Source organism: Dacryopinax primogenitus (assembly GCF_000292625.1).
Source record: "Dacryopinax primogenitus strain DJM-731 SS1 chromosome Unknown DACRYscaffold_28, whole genome shotgun sequence".
Classification (NCBI taxonomy): Eukaryota; Fungi; Basidiomycota; class Dacrymycetes; order Dacrymycetales; family Dacrymycetaceae; genus Dacryopinax; species Dacryopinax primogenitus.
The window spans coordinates 127,651-148,484 of record NW_024467225.1 but is presented as its reverse complement, the minus strand read 5'-3'; the positions used below and the strand labels follow the sequence as shown (position 1 = coordinate 148,484).

Genomic DNA, 20,834 nt, shown 5'->3' with positions numbered 1-20,834 from the left:
AACCCTAACCCTAACCCTAACCCTAACCCTAACCCTAACCCTAACCCTAACCCTAACCCTAACCCTAACCCTAACCCTAACCCTAACCCTAACCCTAACCCTAACCCTAACCCTAACCCTATGTTGGCAAAGAAACCCTGTGTCCGCGCCAAAGATCGGTGTCCACACCTCTGCGGTCAGAACCCCTGTGAGTACCATGAAAGTCACGCGAGCCATGAGAAGAGTTTTGAGGCGTGTAGTTGAGTAGAGACATTAGAAATCACAGGGGTTGAGTTGCATTGCATTGCCATACTAATGACTAATAGTACAGACATGGTTATCTCGATATTCTGACAGGCGGTCCATGCATAAAAACAAATCAGTCCTGATGCGAATGGTCTGGCAGTAGTGGATGGTGATGATGATGGTGGTGGTGGATTTCGTGATGTCGCTTGTTCAGATCTTCCGTTGCAGAGCCGAAGTGATCATGCTGATGCAGTTCAGACGTGAGGCTAGCCAGCTGAATGGATGCTTCTAGGCTGCTCTTGCGCCTCCGCCTCTCTCGTGTCACAGGTACGCCACATCTGTCATCCAAAGGTGATAAATCAGGGGACACAACAAAAATAGGAGATGACGGAGGAGAACCGTTGCGCTGAGTGGGGATGATGCTATCAGAACCATTCGCAAGCGCGATGGCTGGTCGTCGGGGAGAATTCGGGGGAGAATCTTGGGTATTCGGATGCGCTGGAGTCATGGCGAGTTGTGCGAGCTCGGCGTTGCTGCGATGTCGTAATCCAGAGGCATCCGCGGCCTCGAGACCAAGCTTGTGTAGATCCTTGTAGCTCGGCCGTGCAGATCCTCGACTGACGCTGCGACTGCGTCGTCTTTTTTCGTATGTATCAATCATTCCGAGAACGTCATCCCAATCACCACGGCCATCGCTCGCCTCTCCGTCGCTCTCTTCTCCATCGCTTGGAACAGGCGAGGTGATACGGCTGATGTCGCTGGGGTGATGGCCCCAGGCGTTCGTTCCGTGATTCGCACTGCGTGACCAGCCAAAGATACGTTCATCCAGCCAAGTCATAGGATGAATGAGGAGATTGCCTTGAGCATCCGCGCCACCTAAGGCAGATTTCCGCCTCCAAATACCCAGAGCAGCGTCGCTGGACGGCGGACCACCGGTAGCAGCGACATGAACACGTCTGGCATCGAAGTCTTCGTAAAGCTGGGGACCAAACTCGTTGATAGCATCGGATACTTCGTTCGAGAGGTCCGCCCTCATCGCCTTTAAGCGATTAAGGCGCTTTTGCTGCCCTGGAAGGAAGGACAGAATCAATGGGGGCAGGCTCCTGTAAAAGCATTTAGCATGTCTAGTTCCCGACCGTCATTCATCCATGGCACTCACTTAAGAACGTCCATCCCAGCTTCACCGAACTTGAGCGCTGAATAGGCAATGCATGGCAATGCAACCATGACCGCCACGGGTGTTGCCAATTGATACTTCAGTGAAAGCCGACACTGATGACTGATGTATGTTGCAATAACCGCATAGGTGATATAGAGCAAGGGTGTCAGAAGAAGGGAGACAAGCACTTTCCAAGTGCCAATCACGTCCCGAGCCGCTAGCTTCACGGTTGAAGCTGCTAACGCCGCTGTCAACGCTATCAGATCAGTTCTTGGACCCAAATTGGGAACTGCTTACATTTCGCTTTTTGCTTTGAGATGTAGGCAGCGGTCAGAAAAATGGGTGCATTAAGAATGACTCCCGGGAGGGCAAATGTGGCCCATGCCATTAACAAGCCAGTGCGATAAACCAGTAGAACAGCCGTTTTCCAATCATGACGAGTTGCAGTCTCGACCTAGATCCAGTTACAAGGGGCTGAATTGACATTTCACAGAGGACATACCTGATGGTCTCTCAGACCAAGGTTTCTCAACGCTCGGTTGTATTGCTCCACGCGATGTTTCAATGCCTGTACCCGAGGCTCGTTCTGGAAGTGCAGATATCCTTCGATAAAACGCTTGTTGAGCTCAACCACTTGACTCAACGTCAAATGCTGGCCAGGGGTCTTGTAAAGTCTTCGGCTAGCTTGAATCAGCTAGTGCAAAGTGTGTCAAGTAAGGGTTGGGATCGAAGGAGAGCAAGACGCACCATGAGTGTGTCATAGTCAGGCGCGCGTACTGTCACGGTCTTCAGGCCGTCATAGATCAAGTCTAGCAGCTTCGAAACTGCCGTACGCTTGCCATCACCCCCAGACTGGAACATCTCGACAAGATCTGTAGGAACTTCGAAGGCGCGACCAAATTCAATAACAGCTCGGGAGCGAAATCGGTGTGGATGGAAGTACGAGAGGCCGACTGGAACAATCCGGACGCGTACGTTGTTATCCGATGCCATTGCCCCCAATGCCATGATAGAGACACCCGCTTTAAGAGGTAGCAAATCTGTGCGGTCGTGACTGCCGCCTGCACACGTCTCAGTGAGGGGTCAACAAGGAAAGTTTAAGATGGGTACCTTCAGGGAAGATGCCAATACACTCTCCCTCTTTGAGCCGCTCGTACACGTGCATGTATACCTCTTTCTGATCCAAATGTGGCACGATCTTCCAGTCAAAGCCTTCTTTGCCTGCAGCTTTCACCTCCTCCATCTTCTCTCTAACGCGCCTCGTCCCTTTGGTTCCATCTCCGATCTTAAACTCCTTGATTCGCACCTCAGTATCGGACAGGACTTCCTTGACTTCGGCAATGGCGTGAGAGGTGGACTTCGGTAATAGGATCTGTGCCTTGGGGCCCAACTCGGCAGTAAATTTTGTACCTGTTCCGAGGACGAGCGTTGAATCTTCGGGGTGCAGCATAATCAGACCCGTTCCATCCTTTTTGCTGTCTCCTGCCCGCTCCACAGGAACTGCAGATGACACATTAGCTCTGGAACATATTCGGCCTTTGCGGCAGTCACGTACTCGCAGCCATCCACTTCGCGCAAGTTCCTATCACTGCGAGCTTCATGCTCGAAGCAGCAATGAGATATCCAATGCGTCGCCCCGTCTCTCGAAACGTTTCGCTCGCAACAATGAGTGGATCTAAGAACTAAGTCGGTTCAACCCGATGTTCCTTATGCTTGAGCGAGGCACACACTTGGTTATGATGCGGTGCCGCGACAAATATGACTGGACCAGATCGTGGGATATTCCATGCGCCTCGGGGCCGTATCTCACGAAAGAACAGGTTGAGCACCATCCTCCAGAAGAGGATGACTGCGTCGTATGCGAAGTTTGACCGGTGGCTCATCGCTTGGTGTGAAATCGATGGTTCTTTTCCGGGTGGTTCAAAAGATATTCCCATATGGACAAGATATATGCACATGTACTCGAGTCACAGAGCTCTCGACATGGGGAAGAGATGTCGAGGATTGAATGAAAGAGAGAGATGAGAGGGTTGATGAACGTGTCGCCGTGAGCGTTGTTGTATGGACCATCCCATGACGCGCCCCGAGAGGCGTGCCGAGATACGGAGGCAGTCGGGGCGCCCCGCAACATCTGGGATAATTATATGCACGCGACCATTCATTTCCCTCTGTGGGGGTTGGCGATTCAACCGGCTATCCGCCCTGTTAGAATACGCCATTGACGTGGATAAGGCTATGTCTAGCCCGTTGAAATCGGTCATCGATCTGCCTAAGGCTAAAGACCTTGACCCTATTCGGCGGGCATTTTCGGAGCAACCCCCCCGGGTGTCGCCTTCATGCGCTACAGCCATCGAAACGTTGGAACGAAAGAAGCTGAGTGAGATTTGCGTGCTAATGTGAGACTATCATACAGCGTATAGAGATACACTAGTACCGACCGAAGTTAATGAACGGGAAAGTTTGCTGTGAGGCATATCATCAAAGAGGGTAAACTATCGGTCTCGGAGATCTCGAAGCTGCGCCAGCACGTCGTTCGGCCTTGGCCCATCATCACCCTGCGTTGCTACCGTAGATCCAGATGTTGGTCGACCAGGGCTCCCTGCCGTAGAACTGCGGTAGCCGAAAATTCCGTGCAGTCTATGCAAGGTCGTCTGCTCCTCAGGCGACAAATCCTTGGCGGCCAAGCTAGCGCGGCGTGTCGAGGACATGGAGGGTGTGCGCTGAGGCGACGTGACCTGGGGTGAGGATGGCATGGACCGTGGGTTGCTTTCAAGCTCTGCTATTGATCAGCCCACATCCGAACACTATTGTGAAACGACATACTGGAAAGCGTGTCTGAAAACACAAGCTCCCTCTCTTCATCATCTTCTGCCCTGCTCGCCAATGCTCTCATGATATATTTCTTGAACTGTGGACCTGTTTTGTCCAGCATTCGGTCTACCCTCGTGCGTTTATGAGGGTGTGCTTTCAGGAACTGGTATAGCTCCGTGATCCCCTGCTTGTGCAGCGATCCTGTCGTTTCCGAAGATATATGATCCAGGATATCAATCAGCTTCTGGTCTGGATCATCATCCCCGGGCGATCCGTGAGCAGTGTAGCCATTCGTGGATGTGGAAGCAGTCCGGCTTGGTGTAGTGCTTCTCGGGGCCTCGCTGAGGATGGAGCCATGACGTCGCGAAGGTGTGAGGCTTTCGGATTCACCATGTAAGGATGTCACCGAGTCTGATGTTGGCAAGCCCTCCTGCATGTTCACAACCTCTGGCGACGCTGGACGGGCGCTAACTTCAGAATGAGGGCGGGTCTGGCGCTCCGCGGTGCCTTCAGAAGTACGCGCGGCTCCCGCGTTCAGAATACGATACACATATGGATAGACAATCGTTGCAGAGGGGTCGTCGAAGGACGCCGACAATTGATCATAGGTGTCGTCACCATAATGTTGGACAATGTGTTGAATGATCACTTTCACGGTGCGTAGTGGCAAGTCCCCAGAAGGCACCTTCGCTGCCGCTCGCGCTCTCCACTCATTGGGTGGAATAGATTGCAGAAACGCCTCGATGCATTTAAAAAGTTGGCATGGATCCAAAAGCTCTTTTTGAAGGTCCTCGGGAATAGATCGGGCCATCTTCCAGATACACTTGAGGATAAGTTCGACAACTTTTGCGTCTTCAGAGTCAGCGGTAGTCAGCGAGGTCATATCTCGCGCTAGTCGAAGCAGGATGGTAAACAGTGCTCTGACAGAGTGAATCAGCGAAATTCTTTCGGGAGGAACACAGCAATACCTAAACACCGAGATACGCTCTGCGGTGGTGAATAATTTCAGTAACACCATGTTAATATAACGAGAAGTGTCTTTGCCCTTCGGATCAGGTGCTTCATCCGTCTGCAGCAGACGAAGGGTCAATTCCTCTAGTAAAGCCGTCAAAGACTCTGTATTGAGACATCTAGCAAGTGCTGGTTGTTCGATAAAGTTGCTGAGAGTGGTGATCAGATGCTTTGTAAGACGCCAAGTTTTGGCGTCTCGCTCGCTGCGATCTTCGAATAAATGCTGCATGCGAATCTGGATGCTTTCAACGAGCTCGATTGCATTCTGCGACAGTTCGGTGAATGCAGGCATGTCTTCCCCTGCATCGCCTACGACGTCGAGACGCTCCTGAATCTTCTTTAAAGCCCGAATAGACGCCTCCATGTCGTTGCTCATGACCAACTTTATTAGACCCTCTATCGTGTCAGGCTCCTTTGTTTCGTGATGAGTGCGGCTGACTGGTCTTGCCTGAGACGTGGAAGGCCGACGTGGTGTAGGAGTGTTATCCGTTTCGGCGATGTATCCCATCTGGCTTGACCCTGTCTGAGGCAGTTCACCTTCCAATGCGGAGGCTGGTCTAGAACGAACAGCCCCCAATCGAGAGGGTAGCATGCTTTTCGGACGACTCCCTGGTACTGGAAGAGCTGACATGCCTGGACGCGGAATGCCACCACCCGAACGATTCATGCTTGGTAATGCTGAGGGCCCAGGAGACATGGCTCGTGAAGGTTGCAACTTAGAGGGACCAGGAGACATTGCTCGCGGCGGGTGCGACTTGGTTAGACCCGGTGAGGCAGCTCGCGCAATGCTCGATGCTTTTGCAAGGCTACGAGGGATACCATTTGTTGCACGAGGTTCGGGTTTTGCGGGTGGGGCAAGACGACGTAATCGTTCTTCGATCAAAGTCTTGTCTTTGGGAGAAAGAACTCCAATATGCGACCAGATAGCATCGCCAACAAGACCATATCCTTCTCCAATCACCGATAACGCAGCTTGTCGCACATTGGTATCACGATCCGATACCATTACTGCCACTGCAGGGAACGCCTTGGAGGGCTGGCAAATAGACATACCGTAACGATTCAGAAGACTTGCCATATCTTCAAGGGAAGATTGTCGTGTTCGTGCATTCTTCGATTGCAGACCATATTCCATCAATAGCTGGAATATCTTGCTGTACGGATATTGCTTCTCTAGGAGACGGAATATACCTCGTATCTTCTCACGGGTAACTTCCCGGGAGTCACCGAGCTATTCAAGAGGGTCAGGAAACGTCTTTGAAATGGGAGTTGTGACTTCTTACCTTGCCAATCATGGTCGGAACAAAGGCTGCAACTTCACCATCGGTGAGGGTATAGTCTGCTTTGTTCAGAAGCTCAAGGATGTGCGATATTAATTCCAAGCAACGCATTGTCATGGTGGGATTGGTATCCTGTAGACGGATAGAGCAGTATTTAAGAGGAAGATCGGAATTGGCAATGAGAATTGCCATTGCATCTTCTGGGGACAAACCGTACTTGTCTTCTTCGTTGAGCGCAGCGATGAAGCATTCGTCCATGGCCGAAACTCCAAGCATGTGATCGCGATCAGCATTGTGGTCATGGCTGAAAAGCTGCGCAACGAGCGCCTTTGAAGTATGTGGCTCCATCTGTTGCTGGAGCATATCTATCACGTCTTTCGAAGGAGGGACGGATTCGAATACAAATCTTGCACGATCCCTGCCTAACCGCACACGTTTGCTGTCGAGACTCATGCCGGAAAAGGGGAGAGACGCAATAGCTTCGGCCTCGACAGCCATGACAGTCGCTTGATTTACGACTGTGGGCCTCTTTAACCCCGATCCAATCTTCGTCTTCGGCATAGCAGCACCGGTGGCAGACGGCGGCAGTTCATCGTCTCTCGTGTCTGTACGAGACTCAGGTCGGGACGACGTTGCCCCCAGTCGCAAGGAACGAACTCCGGTAGTACCACTAATGCCGTTAAGCACTTTCGTTGGCATGGGCTTTGGAGGGTGGGCTGTTGCAGATTGAGATTCCGAGGGATGTTCCATCGGCGGTACCAAGGCCTTCGGCGCATTTGATGCAGGTCGGACAGTCAACGGTGCGGCTGCAGAAGGAGGTGCGGCCGGCCCACTAGCGAGAGGCTTGGCAGCCATGATCAGAGGGCGAACAGCTTGTTGGGATGCACCCTTTAGAGATGACAACTTCCCCATCACGACTTCAAAACCTGCTTGCGCAATGATCGTTGGCAATACGGCCTGTGCAGCCTTTCGCACGTCGCCACTTTTATCGTCCAAACAATTAACAACCGGCCCAGCCAGGGGTGTCAAGTCGGGCAAAGGAGATTCCGGATGGTCCTTGAACCAATCAGCAACCCAGTTCACCAGATTACTGCGTAGAAGAGGGTTAGAACTGTCCAACGCGGAAACAATCCCGGAGATGAAGGTATCAATTTCTTCGCACGCGTTCGCCATGTTGGTGAGTGTAAGCAAGGCCGCTGCTCGAATCGGAGCCTTCTGATCTGCCAGAACGCCAGCCACTGGTGCAGCGAACAGACGCGTGTACTTCTCGAAAGGTTTACCCATAGCTGTGGCGATACGTGATATGATGTCCAATGTCAGTGCCTGGACAGCCTTGTTCGTATCGGGCACCCGTGCCTTGAGGACCTGCCCGATCTCGCCCATATTGGGTTTCAACCTTTTGTTGGCAGCCTCATTGAGAATAGCTTGCGCAGTTTCCAGCGCTTCTTTCCTCGTCTTCCAAGCATCGCTCTTAGCGTCTGCAAGTACTTTCCCGGATATGATCTTATCCAGGTCGACCCGAGGGTATAAACTATCCATAGGATCGTCGCCACCTCCGCCACCAGAAGAGGTTGGCGCAAGTCCGCTCAGGTCAGCCTGGGTGCGAGTCGGCTCAGGTGTAGGTTTGCCTTCCGCCTTGTCGAATTCAGCAGAGATGGTGTTGAGCAGTTGTGGGTTGAGATCGGACAGAAAGTCTTTGATTCCTGTCCCAGCGAATAGACGCAGCGTCACCAGCGTGGATGTCGCAGCAGAGCGAACCGCGGCATTGGAGTTGCCGAGCGCATTCTTCAAGAAATCCACAAGGGCTCGGAGATTGAGACCAGCAACGCCGAATTCATTGAGAACCTGGCCGATCCAATTAAGGGACTCTGCTTGCATTTTTGGCGCTTTTTGCTTCGACATGGGTTCGTACGCTATGAGAATAGTCAGATTAATGAGACTAATACCTATCTGTTATGATCTTACCTTGGCTGAGCACAAAAGACAAGCTCGTCTTCTCTGCAAACAACCCCAGGGTGTCACTAGCTGGTTTCTTCAGTTTCATATCACCGAGTTTGTCCGTCAAATGAGCAATGGCCAGAGCAGCGGATGGCTTTCCGAATGTGGGGCATCTTTCAGCCAGAATCGACAGAACGTTATACACTTTTGAGGAAACCTGCCCGAGGTAAGCCGATAACCCAGACCAGAGTGAACAAACGAACCTGGAAGTTCTTTTCGTTCCAGTCGCGTTTTTTCCCTCCAAGGAAACGAAAGACTAGTTCGGAGTCGAGAGATTCGTCCTGCTCAGAAGCCCAAGTTTCCATCTCTTCAACTGCGGCTAATCTGGCCTTCCAGTTCGGATCTGCATAACCCGCAGCAATGGAAGGTGGGATAAGCTCGACAATGAGACCTTCAGCATCATCGGGTGTGTGCTTGTACTTGAAGGTATCAGTAGCTTGCGGAGGTCCACTCTTAGCGGACTTCGCTGAAGCAACCGCAGGGGCGGCCGCGATTTTCTTCGGCTGTGGTACAGCGGCGGCAGGAGGCGCGGCTGGTTTCTTCGCCTGACACACCGAGTTAGCGATCTGTATAAAAAATGCTCTTGCCAACACACCATAAGCCTGGCCGGAGGCTTGCCCAAGGGCTTAGGGGACGCATCCTCCATCCCTGGCTCGTCATCGAAGCCAGATACTACAGGTGTTACCTGAGGACGTTTCAAAATTTAACAAGGATAGTATGGCTCAAGAGACCTACTGGATCCTGAGGTGCGGCAGGCTTCTCCTCTACGCGCGGCTTTTTGGGCCGCACTGAGGCCGCACTATCCTCTGGACGCGCAACAGGCTTTGATGGCGCAAGACCACCCTCAACCTTTACGGCCATAATGAGGGGGCGTACAGCTTGTTGCGTCGCTCCCTTGAAGGAACCGAGTTTTCCCAATACTGAGTCCACCCCGGCCGTCGCGATAACGGTAGGTAGGACTGCCTGGGCACCTTTCCTGACATCCCCGCTTTTGTCATCCAGGCAAGTTATTACAGGGGAGATCCACGAGCTCAAATCGAGAGATGATGAGGCTGGATGCTCTTTGAACCATTCAGCTGCCCAGTTGAGCAAGTTACTGCGAAGCAATGGATTAGCTGACTCCAAAGCGGTTGCGATACCGGGGATGAATGTCTCGATCTCTTCGCATGCGTTCGCCATCTCGGTGAGGGCCCGGAGCGCGGCTGCGCGAGTGGGCATCTTCTGATCGGCAAGCACACCAGCTACGGGGGCAACCAAAATTCGGGAATATCTTTCGAATGGCTTGCCCATTCCGAGAGCAATCTTGGCAACCACGTCCAAGCTAGTAGTCTGCACAGCTTTGTTCGTGTCTGCCACACGCGCTTTGAGAACTTGGGCAATCTCGCCCATATTTGGCTCTAGACGCTTGTTCTGTGCTTCGCTGAGAGTGGCCTGTATAGAGTCCATAGCCTCTTTCCTGACCTTCCAGGCGTCGCTCAGGGCGTCGGTCAACACTTGCGACGAGATAATCTTGTCGAGGTCAACGCGGGGATACAAACTGTCCATGGCAGCCGCATTGTTTGCCCCACCAGAAGACGAAGACGCCGCGACGACAGAGACTTCGGCTTGCGTTCGAATGGGCTCTGGAGCAGGCGTACCCTCGACTTTATCGAATTCAGCGGATATAGTGTTTAGTAGCTGGGGATTGAGGTCGTCAAGAAAATCTTTAATCCCGGTCCCAGCGAAAAGACGAAAGGTAACGAAGGTGGACGTAGCGGCAGCGCGCACAGCAGCATTTGGATTTCCCAGCGCGACTTTGAGGAAATCGACCAAGGAACGGAGATTTAACCCTGCTATGCCGAACTCGGTCAGGGCCTGACCAATCCAAATGAGTGAATCGGCTTGGACTTTGGGCGCTTTTTGTTTCGACATGGGCTCGTAGGCTGGAAAAAGTCTTAGAAAACATGTCCAAGAGAGTGTGCGGAATAGTACCTTGGCTCAGCACAAACGATAGGCTTGTCTTCTCCGCGAACAAAATCAAGGTATCCCCAGCTGGTTTCTTCAGCTTTATGTCACCCAGCTTTTCTGACAAATGTGGTATCGCGAGCGCTGCTGACGGCTTGCCAAAGGACGGAGACTTGTCAGCTAATATCGACATGATGGTGTATACTTTTGCGGAGACCTGACGACAGTCAACATGCGAGCACCATGTGAGGCAGTGTGCTAGCGCACCTGGAAGTTCTTCTCGTTCCAATCTCGCTTCTTCCCTCCCAAGAAACGAAACACAATCTCAGAGTCGGCAACTTCTGCATTCTCATTGACCCAGGCTTCTAGTTCCTCCACGGCTGCTAACCGTGCCTTCCAGTTCGCATCGCCGTAGCCTTCGATCACAGTGGACGGGATGACTTCAACAATCAGCTCTTCCGCAGCTTCAGGAGTATGCTTATATTTAAATGTATCTGTGGCTTGTGCGGATGCACCCTTTGCGCCTTTGGAAGCTGTGCCAGCATTGACTCCTGCTTTCTTGCTTGGTGCTGACGCTGCACTGGATGAGGTTTCGGCTTTCCGAGCCTATTGAGCAATTAGTCCGATTTAAACGACGTATTCATCTGTACTGACCATGAGCCGTGCAGGTGGTTTCGCCTGTGGCTTTGGAGGGGAAAAATCTATGGTATCTTGGTCGCCGAAGTCGTTCGACATTGGTTTGATTCGCTGAAGTGGGGTGAGGGTTGCGTTGATCCGACGTGACCGCATATACGTACTTGTGGTTCTGGACTAATTCTAGCATTCTCCTTGTCCGCATCCGAGTCTTCCGCCCTCATTGTGGGCTAGAGAAATGACCGGAGATGGTTAAGAAAACAGAGGTATTGAAGGAGTGAATGATGGTTAAGTTGAATATCCACAACCCTTGCACCCACCCCCTATGCAAGTCACTATCATCGACGCGTGCATTTCCTTCGGAAGCAAAAGCACGCGCCTCGACCCCAAACGCGACGTGAAAGGCGCGTCAGGTGTAGGGAAAATGGACGCGATGTGCATTGTTTACACACTGACATACCACATGTTCAGCAACATGCAATCCTCCACCGTTCCTTCCTCTGCGTATTCATCCACATCACCCTCTCCACACGGTCACCGTCCAACACCGGCTCAACTCGGACAGGTTACCGCTGCAGCGAACCCTCTTGACCAACAATACAAACATTCCAGTCGACGAAGAGAAGCGACAATTCGGCATTCGGTATTTGATCCAACATCAGCTTGTTGCCACCAACATATCTTCCTGAATTTTCGTAGTTTTGTTTGATCTCTGCGTGTTTATTGCGCCGCCCGTTCCATAACATCGCTTCTATGATAATATCCCAGCCGCTTAACCGGCTCGATTTACTTTACCACTTGTGGGCGAGGCAAGTTTGTTTCCAGATCACTAGCTTGTACTAGTGTTAACGATAACTATAAGCGACTACGATACTAAGTTACCTGCGAACTCTATTCATTTCGGAGATAGAAGGGATAAGACCCCACTGCCAGCACTGGCCTGAACCCTTTCACAAGACAAATTCAGCATGACCTCCACGCATAGTCTCCTACATTGGTCCGTTCATGCTCAATGCGACATCGATGTACCACGAGAGTGCTCAGGAATGAGTGTTGCTGAACTTATGACACTGAAGAAAGCGGCATGATAATCAAGAGAATTTTTCTTTCCGTCCGTCTGAGAAAGGGATGATCCGATTGAGGGCACAAGGGGCGGTGGAGCACATGTCAAGTCGGGGTATCAATTTTGTCACGAAGCTCTACCATGCAACCCAAAAAACACGTGCCGAACATTTACATCAAATCGGCAGGATGTGATAACATACTTAAACTACCGCCTGATTGCCCCCCCCCCCTTCTCCTTCCCACGGAAATGCTGCGCTCTCTACCCTCCTTGCTGTTGTACAGGTGATGGCGACACCGACATCTCTTATACAGTGGAAGGAGGACTCTCCTGGTTCCGGATATATGGACTACTTTGGGCCGCTAAGTAATCAAGGGTTGCTACCGATTGGGAACACGCCGCGATTTGCCTTTGTATGCTGTCAATCCGCGCGTGTAGATGAAGAAGAGCTGTACTTCACTTGGGACGGTTATCGGTTTCGCAAATTAAAGGAAGGAGATTGCCATCCCCAATACTCAAATCTAATTTTTCGTCTGGTCCTCGGAAAGCCCACGTGGGCGAATCCTCACATCGCGCGTTCTTCCCAGTAGGTGTGACTCACACCACTCGAAGTAGCTGACGTGTTGGCTCAAGACTACGGGACACCGTTCATAGCTCAGTGCCACACTTCCAGGCGGGAAAGAAAGGCGGGGCTATCTCCTTGACATACGGAGGAAATACTGTGGAAGCCTCTTCAAGATCAGAACCAGAGGCCACTCCTTCGGCGCTTCCCCTGCCAGCATCCCCCACAAAGGTGGCTCGCTTTCGTACGCCACAGCAAGCAACTCATCAATCGGCACCGCCGCCAGACTCCTCAGCCTCCAACCACCAGCCAAACAGGGCTTGGAATCCCAATACGTCCCAGCGGACACAGCTGTTCATCAAGTAGGCTGATTCTGATCCGTGAGGGGACATGGACTGAGAAGTTCCTCACAGAAAGTTGGCGCAGGCATCTGAGACATATGATGGAGCTTACATGCCCTCACGACTGAAAGTGCTCTTCAGACAAGGCAAACCCTCTTCCCAACCGCCGACCCATCCGGTAGAAACTCCAGTACCGACGGCACTGGAAACTGATGCAGCGAATGCGCAACAATACCGCCAGCGTGCGAACACGGCTCAGCAAGCATTTTCGGACATAATGGATGTCTACCAGAAACGCACATCGGAGCTGAAGTTGTCTGCTCATATCCAACAGGAGAGTCCTTTCAATGACGGCCTCAGCAAACTCGAAGAACAAATGAATCAGATGAACGCATCCATGGAGATACTACGGAAGACGGTCGGACAGTATAAGGATGGCATGGAAATGCAGACTCAGAAGGACAGGGGCGCCAGATTAGCGGTGGAGAAGACACTTGAAGATACCTTCTCGTTTGCAGAGTGGAGCTTTGGTGGGAAGGAAAAAGATATCAATGTTGATACCGTTGAACGGCGCATCGATGAAGTGGAAGAAACCGTAGCACGAATCCAGAAGCTCGAGAAGGCGCAACGGATACCTGAGCTGGATGCTTCCCAGCCGTATAACGGCCCTGAAGAGGACATGAAGCAGACAAAGACAACCGAGGATATAGCTTCGGCTGAGGAACGACTACAGCGGATGTGGAGGGAACACACTGGTGTATGTTCTGTCGCATGATGCCCATCCGTGATCACTGACCGGTATGTTTGATAGATGAAAGAACGGCTGGACGGGACTCGGCCGCCAGATCGAAAGACGATGAACGAACAGCTCATAGAGCGCGGGATCACAGCCGTTACGTCTGCCTACAGGAAAGCTGGAAGGTGCCTGTACCAGGATAGCAGCCGGAAAATGGAAGATGTTATGGGTGACTTGCAGACTGAGATGGACAGAATGGCTGGTGCGGCGAAGCTCATTGTATCGCCGATGGGGGCAGATCGCGCCACAATTTTGGGGGAACTGAACAGCACCAATCGCATCAAGAATTCTTCTTAGTAGAGGATAGCACCATCAAACTTAAACTAGCTTTTACAACATGGATCATAACAATGAAACTATGCAAGTGGAGTCGAACGAAGTATTCAACGTCAACAATCGTCGGGTATACATCCCAGGCCTCGATTCCTCTATTCCATTGCTTCTTCGCTTTCATGCGGGCTGGACGGTGGCTGGTCCTCAAAGACCGTGCTGTTCACACCACCGTTCCTAGCCACCTGTGCAAGACGTTCATCCATCTGCATCCGCAGGCCCTTTAATTCATGAGCATAATGTGCCTCGTGCTTCTGCAATGCATTAACAAGCTGCGGCGTGATGCGATCGAGGATGGTGGTGATTAAAGTTGGCTTATCCGGTACGGACGCGATGGCAGAATCAATGATGCCTCGTAGCTGTAAGATGCAGAAGTCAGCGGGAATCAGCAGGGAGTCCAGGCAGAAATGTACCTCTTTTTCGACATCGTCAATCCTGTCTTCCTTCGCAGCCATCCCATCCATCTTCTCGATCAACGTGTCAAGATCCGCTCTCGTATATCCAAACACGTCTTCCAAGTCTGTGAGTCTCTTAGTCACGCTCTCGATTTCCGTATGCGCATCCGCATCCATCTGCCTGCGATCGTGCATTTCGCGCTCCAGTGCCTCAAGCCGATGAAGCACTCCAGCATTATCTAGCCGTCGCTGTTTGGCTTGTTCAATTCGGATGTCTTCCTGCGCCTTGGAGATTTCGAATATCCGGCGCTCCATTTCGTCATCCCTTGGCCTGGGCGCATTGGCAGCTTGGACGACCCTCGCCTCAGCTCTCCGGAGGTCGTCTTGCATTCTTACCTCGAGATATCTCCCAATATCGTTCTTGATACCATCGATCCACACCCTCACACCCTCCACGTCCCTCACTTCCGCCAGACTCGGTAAGTGTCCCAGCGCAAAAGTCAACCCCAGTTGGCGCCACCCTACTTCGGCCTCGATATAATACCGTTGCAGCTTCTGCTCGACCTTATGTATTTCTCGTCGAGAAGAGTCGAGCTGTTCCTCGACCTTGCTGCTGGTGTTGGGTTGACCAGATAAGGGGAGAGGGACAATGGTTTGACGGAGGCCCTTCAGCACAAGATGTTTGGCCACTAGATCTTCTCGAGTCGCATTGGTTCGGACAGCAGCTGCCATACGTCTAAGGAAACATGAACATAGGTAAGCTACGGTAGGGGATAGAGGACGCACCGTATGACAAACTGCAGCACCTCATTAGGGTTTCGTATTTGATCAAGTGGGATATTCCCCGCCTCAGGTACAAGGATATCCCTTGCTCGTGCATCCCCTGTCACGCCGGTGCCAAACGACATCGCGTCGAGTGTTCCACCACCGCCTAGTGGTGGGGTCTGCGAGGGAGAGAGGAAGCCGGAATTGTTGAGTGCTGGCGAATTGCTAGCTCCTCGTGGCGGTGGTCCTGACTTCGTGCGAGGATCGTTACGGGATGGGACAACAAAGACGTTGTTGGATGTTGGACTGTCGAGGCTGCTTGTGCCAAAGCGCGTGTGCGTTGGTTGCGGTGGCGCGGTCGCCTGGCTCAAATAGGCAGTACCCGACGAAGACTCCTTATCAGAGCTCGCGTTATAGTTCGCGTTTGATGCCCAATCGTCCGTCCTCTGCCTCTTCGCGCCCACTTCTCGGTCGTCGTATTCGTCTGATGGTCGAGGCCGAACACGGTCAGAGCGTGTCACCCCTGGCCGGAATGAAGGCCTTGCGGACGATGAATGGGGCGAGTACCCACCTGTGCTGGAGTCGAGACGCGGGTTGTCGTCACGATATGCCCACTTGGAAGCTTGGAACCCTGGGTAGTTGTCGTTCCAAGGATGGCGGTATACGCAGCCTTCCCAGGTGCAGTCTGCACCTCGCTGAAGCGTGTATCTGATGAGACGGTTGACGAACATTATAGAAATAAAGATTGCATACATTGCAATTTGTAGGTACTTTTGATGGTCCGTACGTTCGTGGTCCTATTCCAATGTTATTGAGCGGAAAGTAACCAGAGTTGGCATTTGACTTTACCTGTCCTGAATCGCGCGGCCATGTGCGGACCAGCGACAAGGGCCAAATGTGGTCGGTGACTGAAGTGAGGGTTGGCACCGGATGGAAAAGTTCGCAGGGCCGGAGGTACGGCTCTTCAACTTCGCACACATACATCTCCAGGTGTCATCGCGACCACCATCTTTGCACCTTCTACACGATGAGTGAATGTTCTGGTCACAGATATATTGCACCGAACATAACTTCGTCACTAATTGCTTCGGACTCGCTACCGGGGTTATAAATTTGTTTGACCTGCGTTGCGCGGCAAATTTGTCACTCTCAATGATCAATACAGATCGCACCACGGCGCTACATATCATCCTGCAAAGATTCACAATAACCAGCCTGTGGAACTCTAGTTGTGCTCGGGCTCCTGGAGGAACCCTGCAGATTCGCCTGTTTAGTTGAGCGGCGAGTTGTCTCGCAAAGACAATTTATGTCTTCCCCAATTAGATCACGCCTGACATGGACCATATGTATCATCAACAGGAAGCACAGGCGTTGAAAACTTTGGCCCCTTGTTCGTGCCGACTTCGGCATTGCGGGGCTGACCCCACGTAGCAAGGGGCAATTCTTCCGCTTCGAATTTGGCCTTGGCCACCGTCTGCGACTTACCCTCGCAACTGCCATTTCAGCAACGACCCCTTGAGTTGGTGATTGTCTACCGTGAAAACTCTTTGGCTATTCCATTTTCGTCCCTCGCCTACCTACTATCCTATGAGGATTATTTCTTTACTCGATGCAACACACTTGTTGACGACCTGTCTCGGACATCGCTGAGCTTGAAAGTCACAGTAACCACTTGAAGCTGAAACTGTCGGTCGACTTGCGAAATTCTTGAGATCAAAGTGTCTAGTCGGAAAGGTTCGTCTTGGTATATTCCATGATAAGAGTAGAATCCCATGCTTACCACGCGCCGTCGACTTCTTCTAGCTCTGCCACCTGATTGTCCGTAGCTTACAGCGACGGATAGTAATGAGTGGCTCCAGTGCCCACGAACACAGAGCACATGGAAAGAGTACGTTCTTGATTTCCATCATGATAACAAAGTTCGTCCCTAAGCAGTCGTCTCGCAGAGTGCTCCATGCGCCCACAAACCACAGAACCACAAAGTGCGACCCACCTTTGAGCATATCGATCAATCTGCTCCATGAATCTGTTTGGAGAAGAATTATCTCAACTCCAAGAACGATCGAAATTGGAGGTTTAGGCTTGGAAGGGAGGTTAGGGACGCTGCGGCGACAAAGGGCTGGTCTCTGTCGGGCTATCGGCAATTAATGGTGCGTAGTAGCCAGTTCTCGGATTTCTTCAAAGCTGACAACAACAAGTACGGATCCGGGGATCTCGGTTCTGCGTTTCTTTAACCATTATCTCACGTACGGATTCAACACTGAACATCAACGTTCACCGTCTCATGATCAACGTCTATGTGGACGGCCGTTGCCACAAATATCGATTCCAATGCTCAAATGCTCAAATGCATCTCACCCCATCAAGCATGGTAGCATATTAAAGACACCATAGATATCGCAAGGTCATACTTCTATATGAGGGCTGTGCGCCTTGCCTTGCCTTGAGCACCGCAGCACCGTTTCTGTGTCATTGTGCATTGTTCTAGTAGATCTCAAATTTCACGATCTGGCCCATTTTCAAGACCTCATACAGTCTGACAGACAGCTCGGAACTTACGCGCCGAAATGCCCCTGCCTGTGATCGAAGAAGCGGCGGGCATGACCAAGCGAGAATGGGCATACATAGCTCCAGTACTGTGAGCGTCGGTTTCGACGAGACAATTCCGCCGAGAGCCCGTTCTTGCCGGGAGTCTATCGGGTTCAAGCAACTGGCGGCCCGTGCGTCGTGGGACAATGCTCACCATTTTAGTGGATGAGCCACCGTACAATCAAGGGCGACCCTGCAAACTGAACAGGTGGCGCCAAGAAGTCATGCCATATTCCACCATCCCGGCTAAAATATCTGAGTAAGTGTTCCAGAATATCGGGTCCGGAGATGTTTGTCAATTGTGATCATGGATTAAACCAAGTTAGGATACAAACCCTGTTGCGTCAATCAAACTCTAGAAGATCATGAAGAAGACTTTGCTGAACCGCCAGCGCAACATCGCGTTCTTCCTCCCATAGTGTTCTGACATCATGTGCGAAACTCGACACTTCACTCAAAACGTCTAAGTGATGTTCTGCTCTGTTCAAAATTTGCAAACACATGTCGGAGAGCGTTCTCTTCACGCGTTCGTCGATAAGGGGATACTTTTCCGAGAATTGACCACTCCAAAGGATCTCAAACCAATGCAAGTAGTCATCGGGTGGGGCAGCACTGTGCAACAGACGCAGTGCAACAATCAGGCCATAGGACGGTGCTGCAGGTTCCGGATAAACGTGTAATGCCCAGTCTTTTCTGTTTGAGCGTTAGCGGCGCAGCAGAAATTCAGAACATGGCGTACATGAAGTATCCATTCGCTTGAAGAGCTGTGAGCATCTCCTGTTCTCGATTGCCTTCCGTCTGAAGCATGGGTAGCACGAGGTCGGCGACTCGTACCTCTAAGACGTCGCAACGCCGTAGATCCAGGACAAACCCGTATTCGACAAGAAGCTGTACATTGCTGTGAACACCGTACTGAATGCACACTTCCTGTCCCTTGCTGAGTTTGTATGGAACACAGAGTGAGAGTTCCCGTCCAGATGGTGAAGGTTTGAGTTCGCCCCCGGACCCGGCGGTGTGATTGCACATGTCAAAGATTGGGGCTAAAGTGAGGTTGTCTTCTCTTTTCAAACCGAGCTCCATCCAAACCTGTCTCGTGTTCACTGGTGCACATCAACATGAGACGAATACCTGAGCTGTGGAATCACCTCACCATTAAGCCATCCCCACAGGAGGTCTTTGATGTCGAAGTCACCTGGCAATCTGAAGAGGTTTCGATGGGTTGATAGATACGTTCTGATGGCGCTAAGATCTTGCTTGCATCTTGCAACTACTTCATTCAGCAATGCTAGAAATGTTGGCGGGCCGGACGACAGAACAGCAAAACGATCCCAGAGGTCGTGACTCGGTTTGTCAGGATGGTGTTGATGGACGAGGAACACGTTCACGGGATGATCAGGGAAGTCAGCCGGCAGCGTTCTGATGTACGGGGCCCAATGACAGTGGGGATCCTGCCGATGCGCAGCCAAGTACAGTGATACGGCTTGAACAGCATTAAGTATACTTCCAGAGGCGTTCGAACTGGGTACGCTGTTTAGCGGAAAGAATGCGGCCAGCGTACGCGCGTTCAACAAGGCGGTTGTCGGAATCGACAGTAAGGACTGTGAAGCCTATTGCAAGATAATTGGTCCCAGATCTGTGAGCGAGCGCTATTCACGAACTCGAACTTCTTGCAATGCTACGAGTCCACGGTCCTCGCCTGAATTTGAACGAATCAGTTGCGACGACAGTGAGGGAAACGAATGTCAGCGTACCTTCCGTCTTCGCCCATGCCACCTTCAAGCTCGCCATGTCTACATTCATTCCATGTCCTTCCCTCAGCCATGCCAGCAAACCTTCCCATACGTCTTGATCCGACTCCAGCTTCGTGACACGGTCGTCTATTGTTTCTGTGTGAAGAACACCAATGAGGACAATCGCTTTGGAAGAGACAGACAGGATACAGGGCACACGTCGTCGCGGCATCCACAACCAACTTCGCGGATTCATGCACGGCTAAAACTTTGAGAGTATGCCAACCGTGATATTCCATTGGAATTAAGGAGCATGCCCATATGTGGAGTAGAAAGAGACTGCAGGATAAAATAATAATCAATTCTCACCCCCATCCATATTTGAGCGGACGGACAACCAGGTCAGCTTCTCGCGATTACAAACTTGTGTCGAGTGTGTGCCAAGAGTGGCAGTGCAGGACCCTTGCGCAGCCTTAAGGCACCGGAATTTGATTCCATTAGACTATCTATGTAGCCTATATGTATATTGGGATGGATTGGCCTGCCACAGGCCAATCCATGCCACTTTTACTATTCTCCCCTAATCAGCAACTCAACAGTTGGTAGCAGGAAACCATGATCTGACCTCAGTCCTTCTCTTAAAGAAACTCAGCAACAATGACCACACCCACTCAACCTGCATCAGCTCCTCTAGACTCACCTCAGAGCACCATTGTCCCAACACATATTGAAGATGGTGCCACAGTTGGCCAACATCCACCAACACCTCACCCAAATACATCCTCTGCTGCAGAGGCAGCACACCAAGCTGCTGGTGCAGCCATCTCCATGGCTGAAGACCAGGCAAGCTTGGTGCAGTCAATTCAGGAACTGGTACAGCAAATGGTTCTGCTCTCCCAGTCTTGTGAAGTACCACCAATTACAGAAGCTGTTGGGCAAGAACAGTGATTTGACTTCAACTGACTTCTTGCTGGCTGGAAGGATGCCCCTCACTTTGAAGGCCTTACCTCTGAGAACATAGGAGTCTGGCTTCAGGCTATGGAAGATGGCATGTGACTCTGTTGGGTTCCCTCAGAATGGAAGGTCAATATTGCTCAGTCATTTTGCAGTGTGGGTGTCTCAGCATGGTGGCATGACCTTGATCCAAAACCTGCCATATTGTTAGGGCAACACAGGCTGACTAAGTCTGCTCACCTAAGAGT

General features: G+C 51.5%; 5 protein-coding genes across 5 annotated transcripts; 1 reads left to right on the top strand and 4 right to left on the bottom strand.

Moving 5' to 3' along the window:
- Positions 1 to 729: 729 nt before the first annotated feature.
- On the bottom strand, positions 730 to 3,321 carry DACRYDRAFT_92095 (glycerol-3-phosphate O-acyltransferase; the record flags this gene model as incomplete). Its single annotated transcript, XM_040777041.1, has 9 exons — positions 730 to 863; positions 910 to 1,328; positions 1,385 to 1,631; positions 1,682 to 1,838; positions 1,887 to 2,078; positions 2,132 to 2,445; positions 2,495 to 2,884; positions 2,940 to 3,066; positions 3,115 to 3,321. The coding sequence occupies 9 exons, from the start codon at positions 3,319 to 3,321 to the stop codon at positions 730 to 732; spliced, it is 2,187 nt and encodes a 728-aa protein (XP_040623555.1).
- Positions 3,322 to 3,753: 432 nt separating this feature from the next.
- On the bottom strand, positions 3,754 to 11,169 carry DACRYDRAFT_25596 (ARM repeat-containing protein). The gene is made up of 11 exons (XM_040774233.1): positions 11,083 to 11,169; positions 10,696 to 11,034; positions 10,456 to 10,645; positions 9,220 to 10,406; positions 9,080 to 9,169; positions 8,688 to 9,029; positions 8,452 to 8,641; positions 6,490 to 8,399; positions 5,164 to 6,437; positions 4,208 to 5,115; positions 3,754 to 4,160 (listed from the first exon to the last, which is right to left on the bottom strand). The coding sequence occupies exons 1-11, from the start codon at positions 11,161 to 11,163 to the stop codon at positions 3,877 to 3,879; spliced, it is 6,795 nt and encodes a 2,264-aa protein (XP_040623554.1). The 5' UTR covers positions 11,164 to 11,169; the 3' UTR covers positions 3,754 to 3,876.
- A 1,233-nt stretch (positions 11,170 to 12,402) lies between these two features.
- Positions 12,403 to 14,120, top strand: DACRYDRAFT_119994 (uncharacterized protein; the record flags this gene model as incomplete). The annotated part of the gene is made up of 4 exons (XM_040770911.1): positions 12,403 to 12,710; positions 12,758 to 13,048; positions 13,100 to 13,784; positions 13,839 to 14,120. The coding sequence occupies exons 1-4, from the start codon at positions 12,412 to 12,414 to the stop codon at positions 14,118 to 14,120; spliced, it is 1,557 nt and encodes a 518-aa protein (XP_040623553.1). The 5' UTR covers positions 12,403 to 12,411.
- Positions 14,121 to 14,316: 196 nt separating this feature from the next.
- DACRYDRAFT_102828 (uncharacterized protein) lies at positions 14,317 to 16,182 on the bottom strand (the record flags this gene model as incomplete). The annotated part of the gene is made up of 6 exons (XM_040767674.1): positions 16,163 to 16,182; positions 16,067 to 16,110; positions 15,335 to 16,008; positions 14,567 to 15,284; positions 14,484 to 14,512; positions 14,317 to 14,338 (listed from the first exon to the last, which is right to left on the bottom strand). The coding sequence occupies exons 3-6, from the start codon at positions 15,454 to 15,456 to the stop codon at positions 14,317 to 14,319; spliced, it is 891 nt and encodes a 296-aa protein (XP_040623552.1). The 5' UTR covers positions 15,457 to 16,008; positions 16,067 to 16,110; positions 16,163 to 16,182.
- A 2,064-nt stretch (positions 16,183 to 18,246) lies between these two features.
- On the bottom strand, positions 18,247 to 19,690 carry DACRYDRAFT_112600 (SET domain-containing protein; the record flags this gene model as incomplete). The annotated part of the gene is made up of 5 exons (XM_040769451.1): positions 18,247 to 18,595; positions 18,642 to 19,002; positions 19,053 to 19,509; positions 19,561 to 19,598; positions 19,654 to 19,690. The coding sequence occupies 5 exons, from the start codon at positions 19,688 to 19,690 to the stop codon at positions 18,247 to 18,249; spliced, it is 1,242 nt and encodes a 413-aa protein (XP_040623551.1).
- Between the last annotated feature and the right edge of the window lie 1,144 nt (positions 19,691 to 20,834).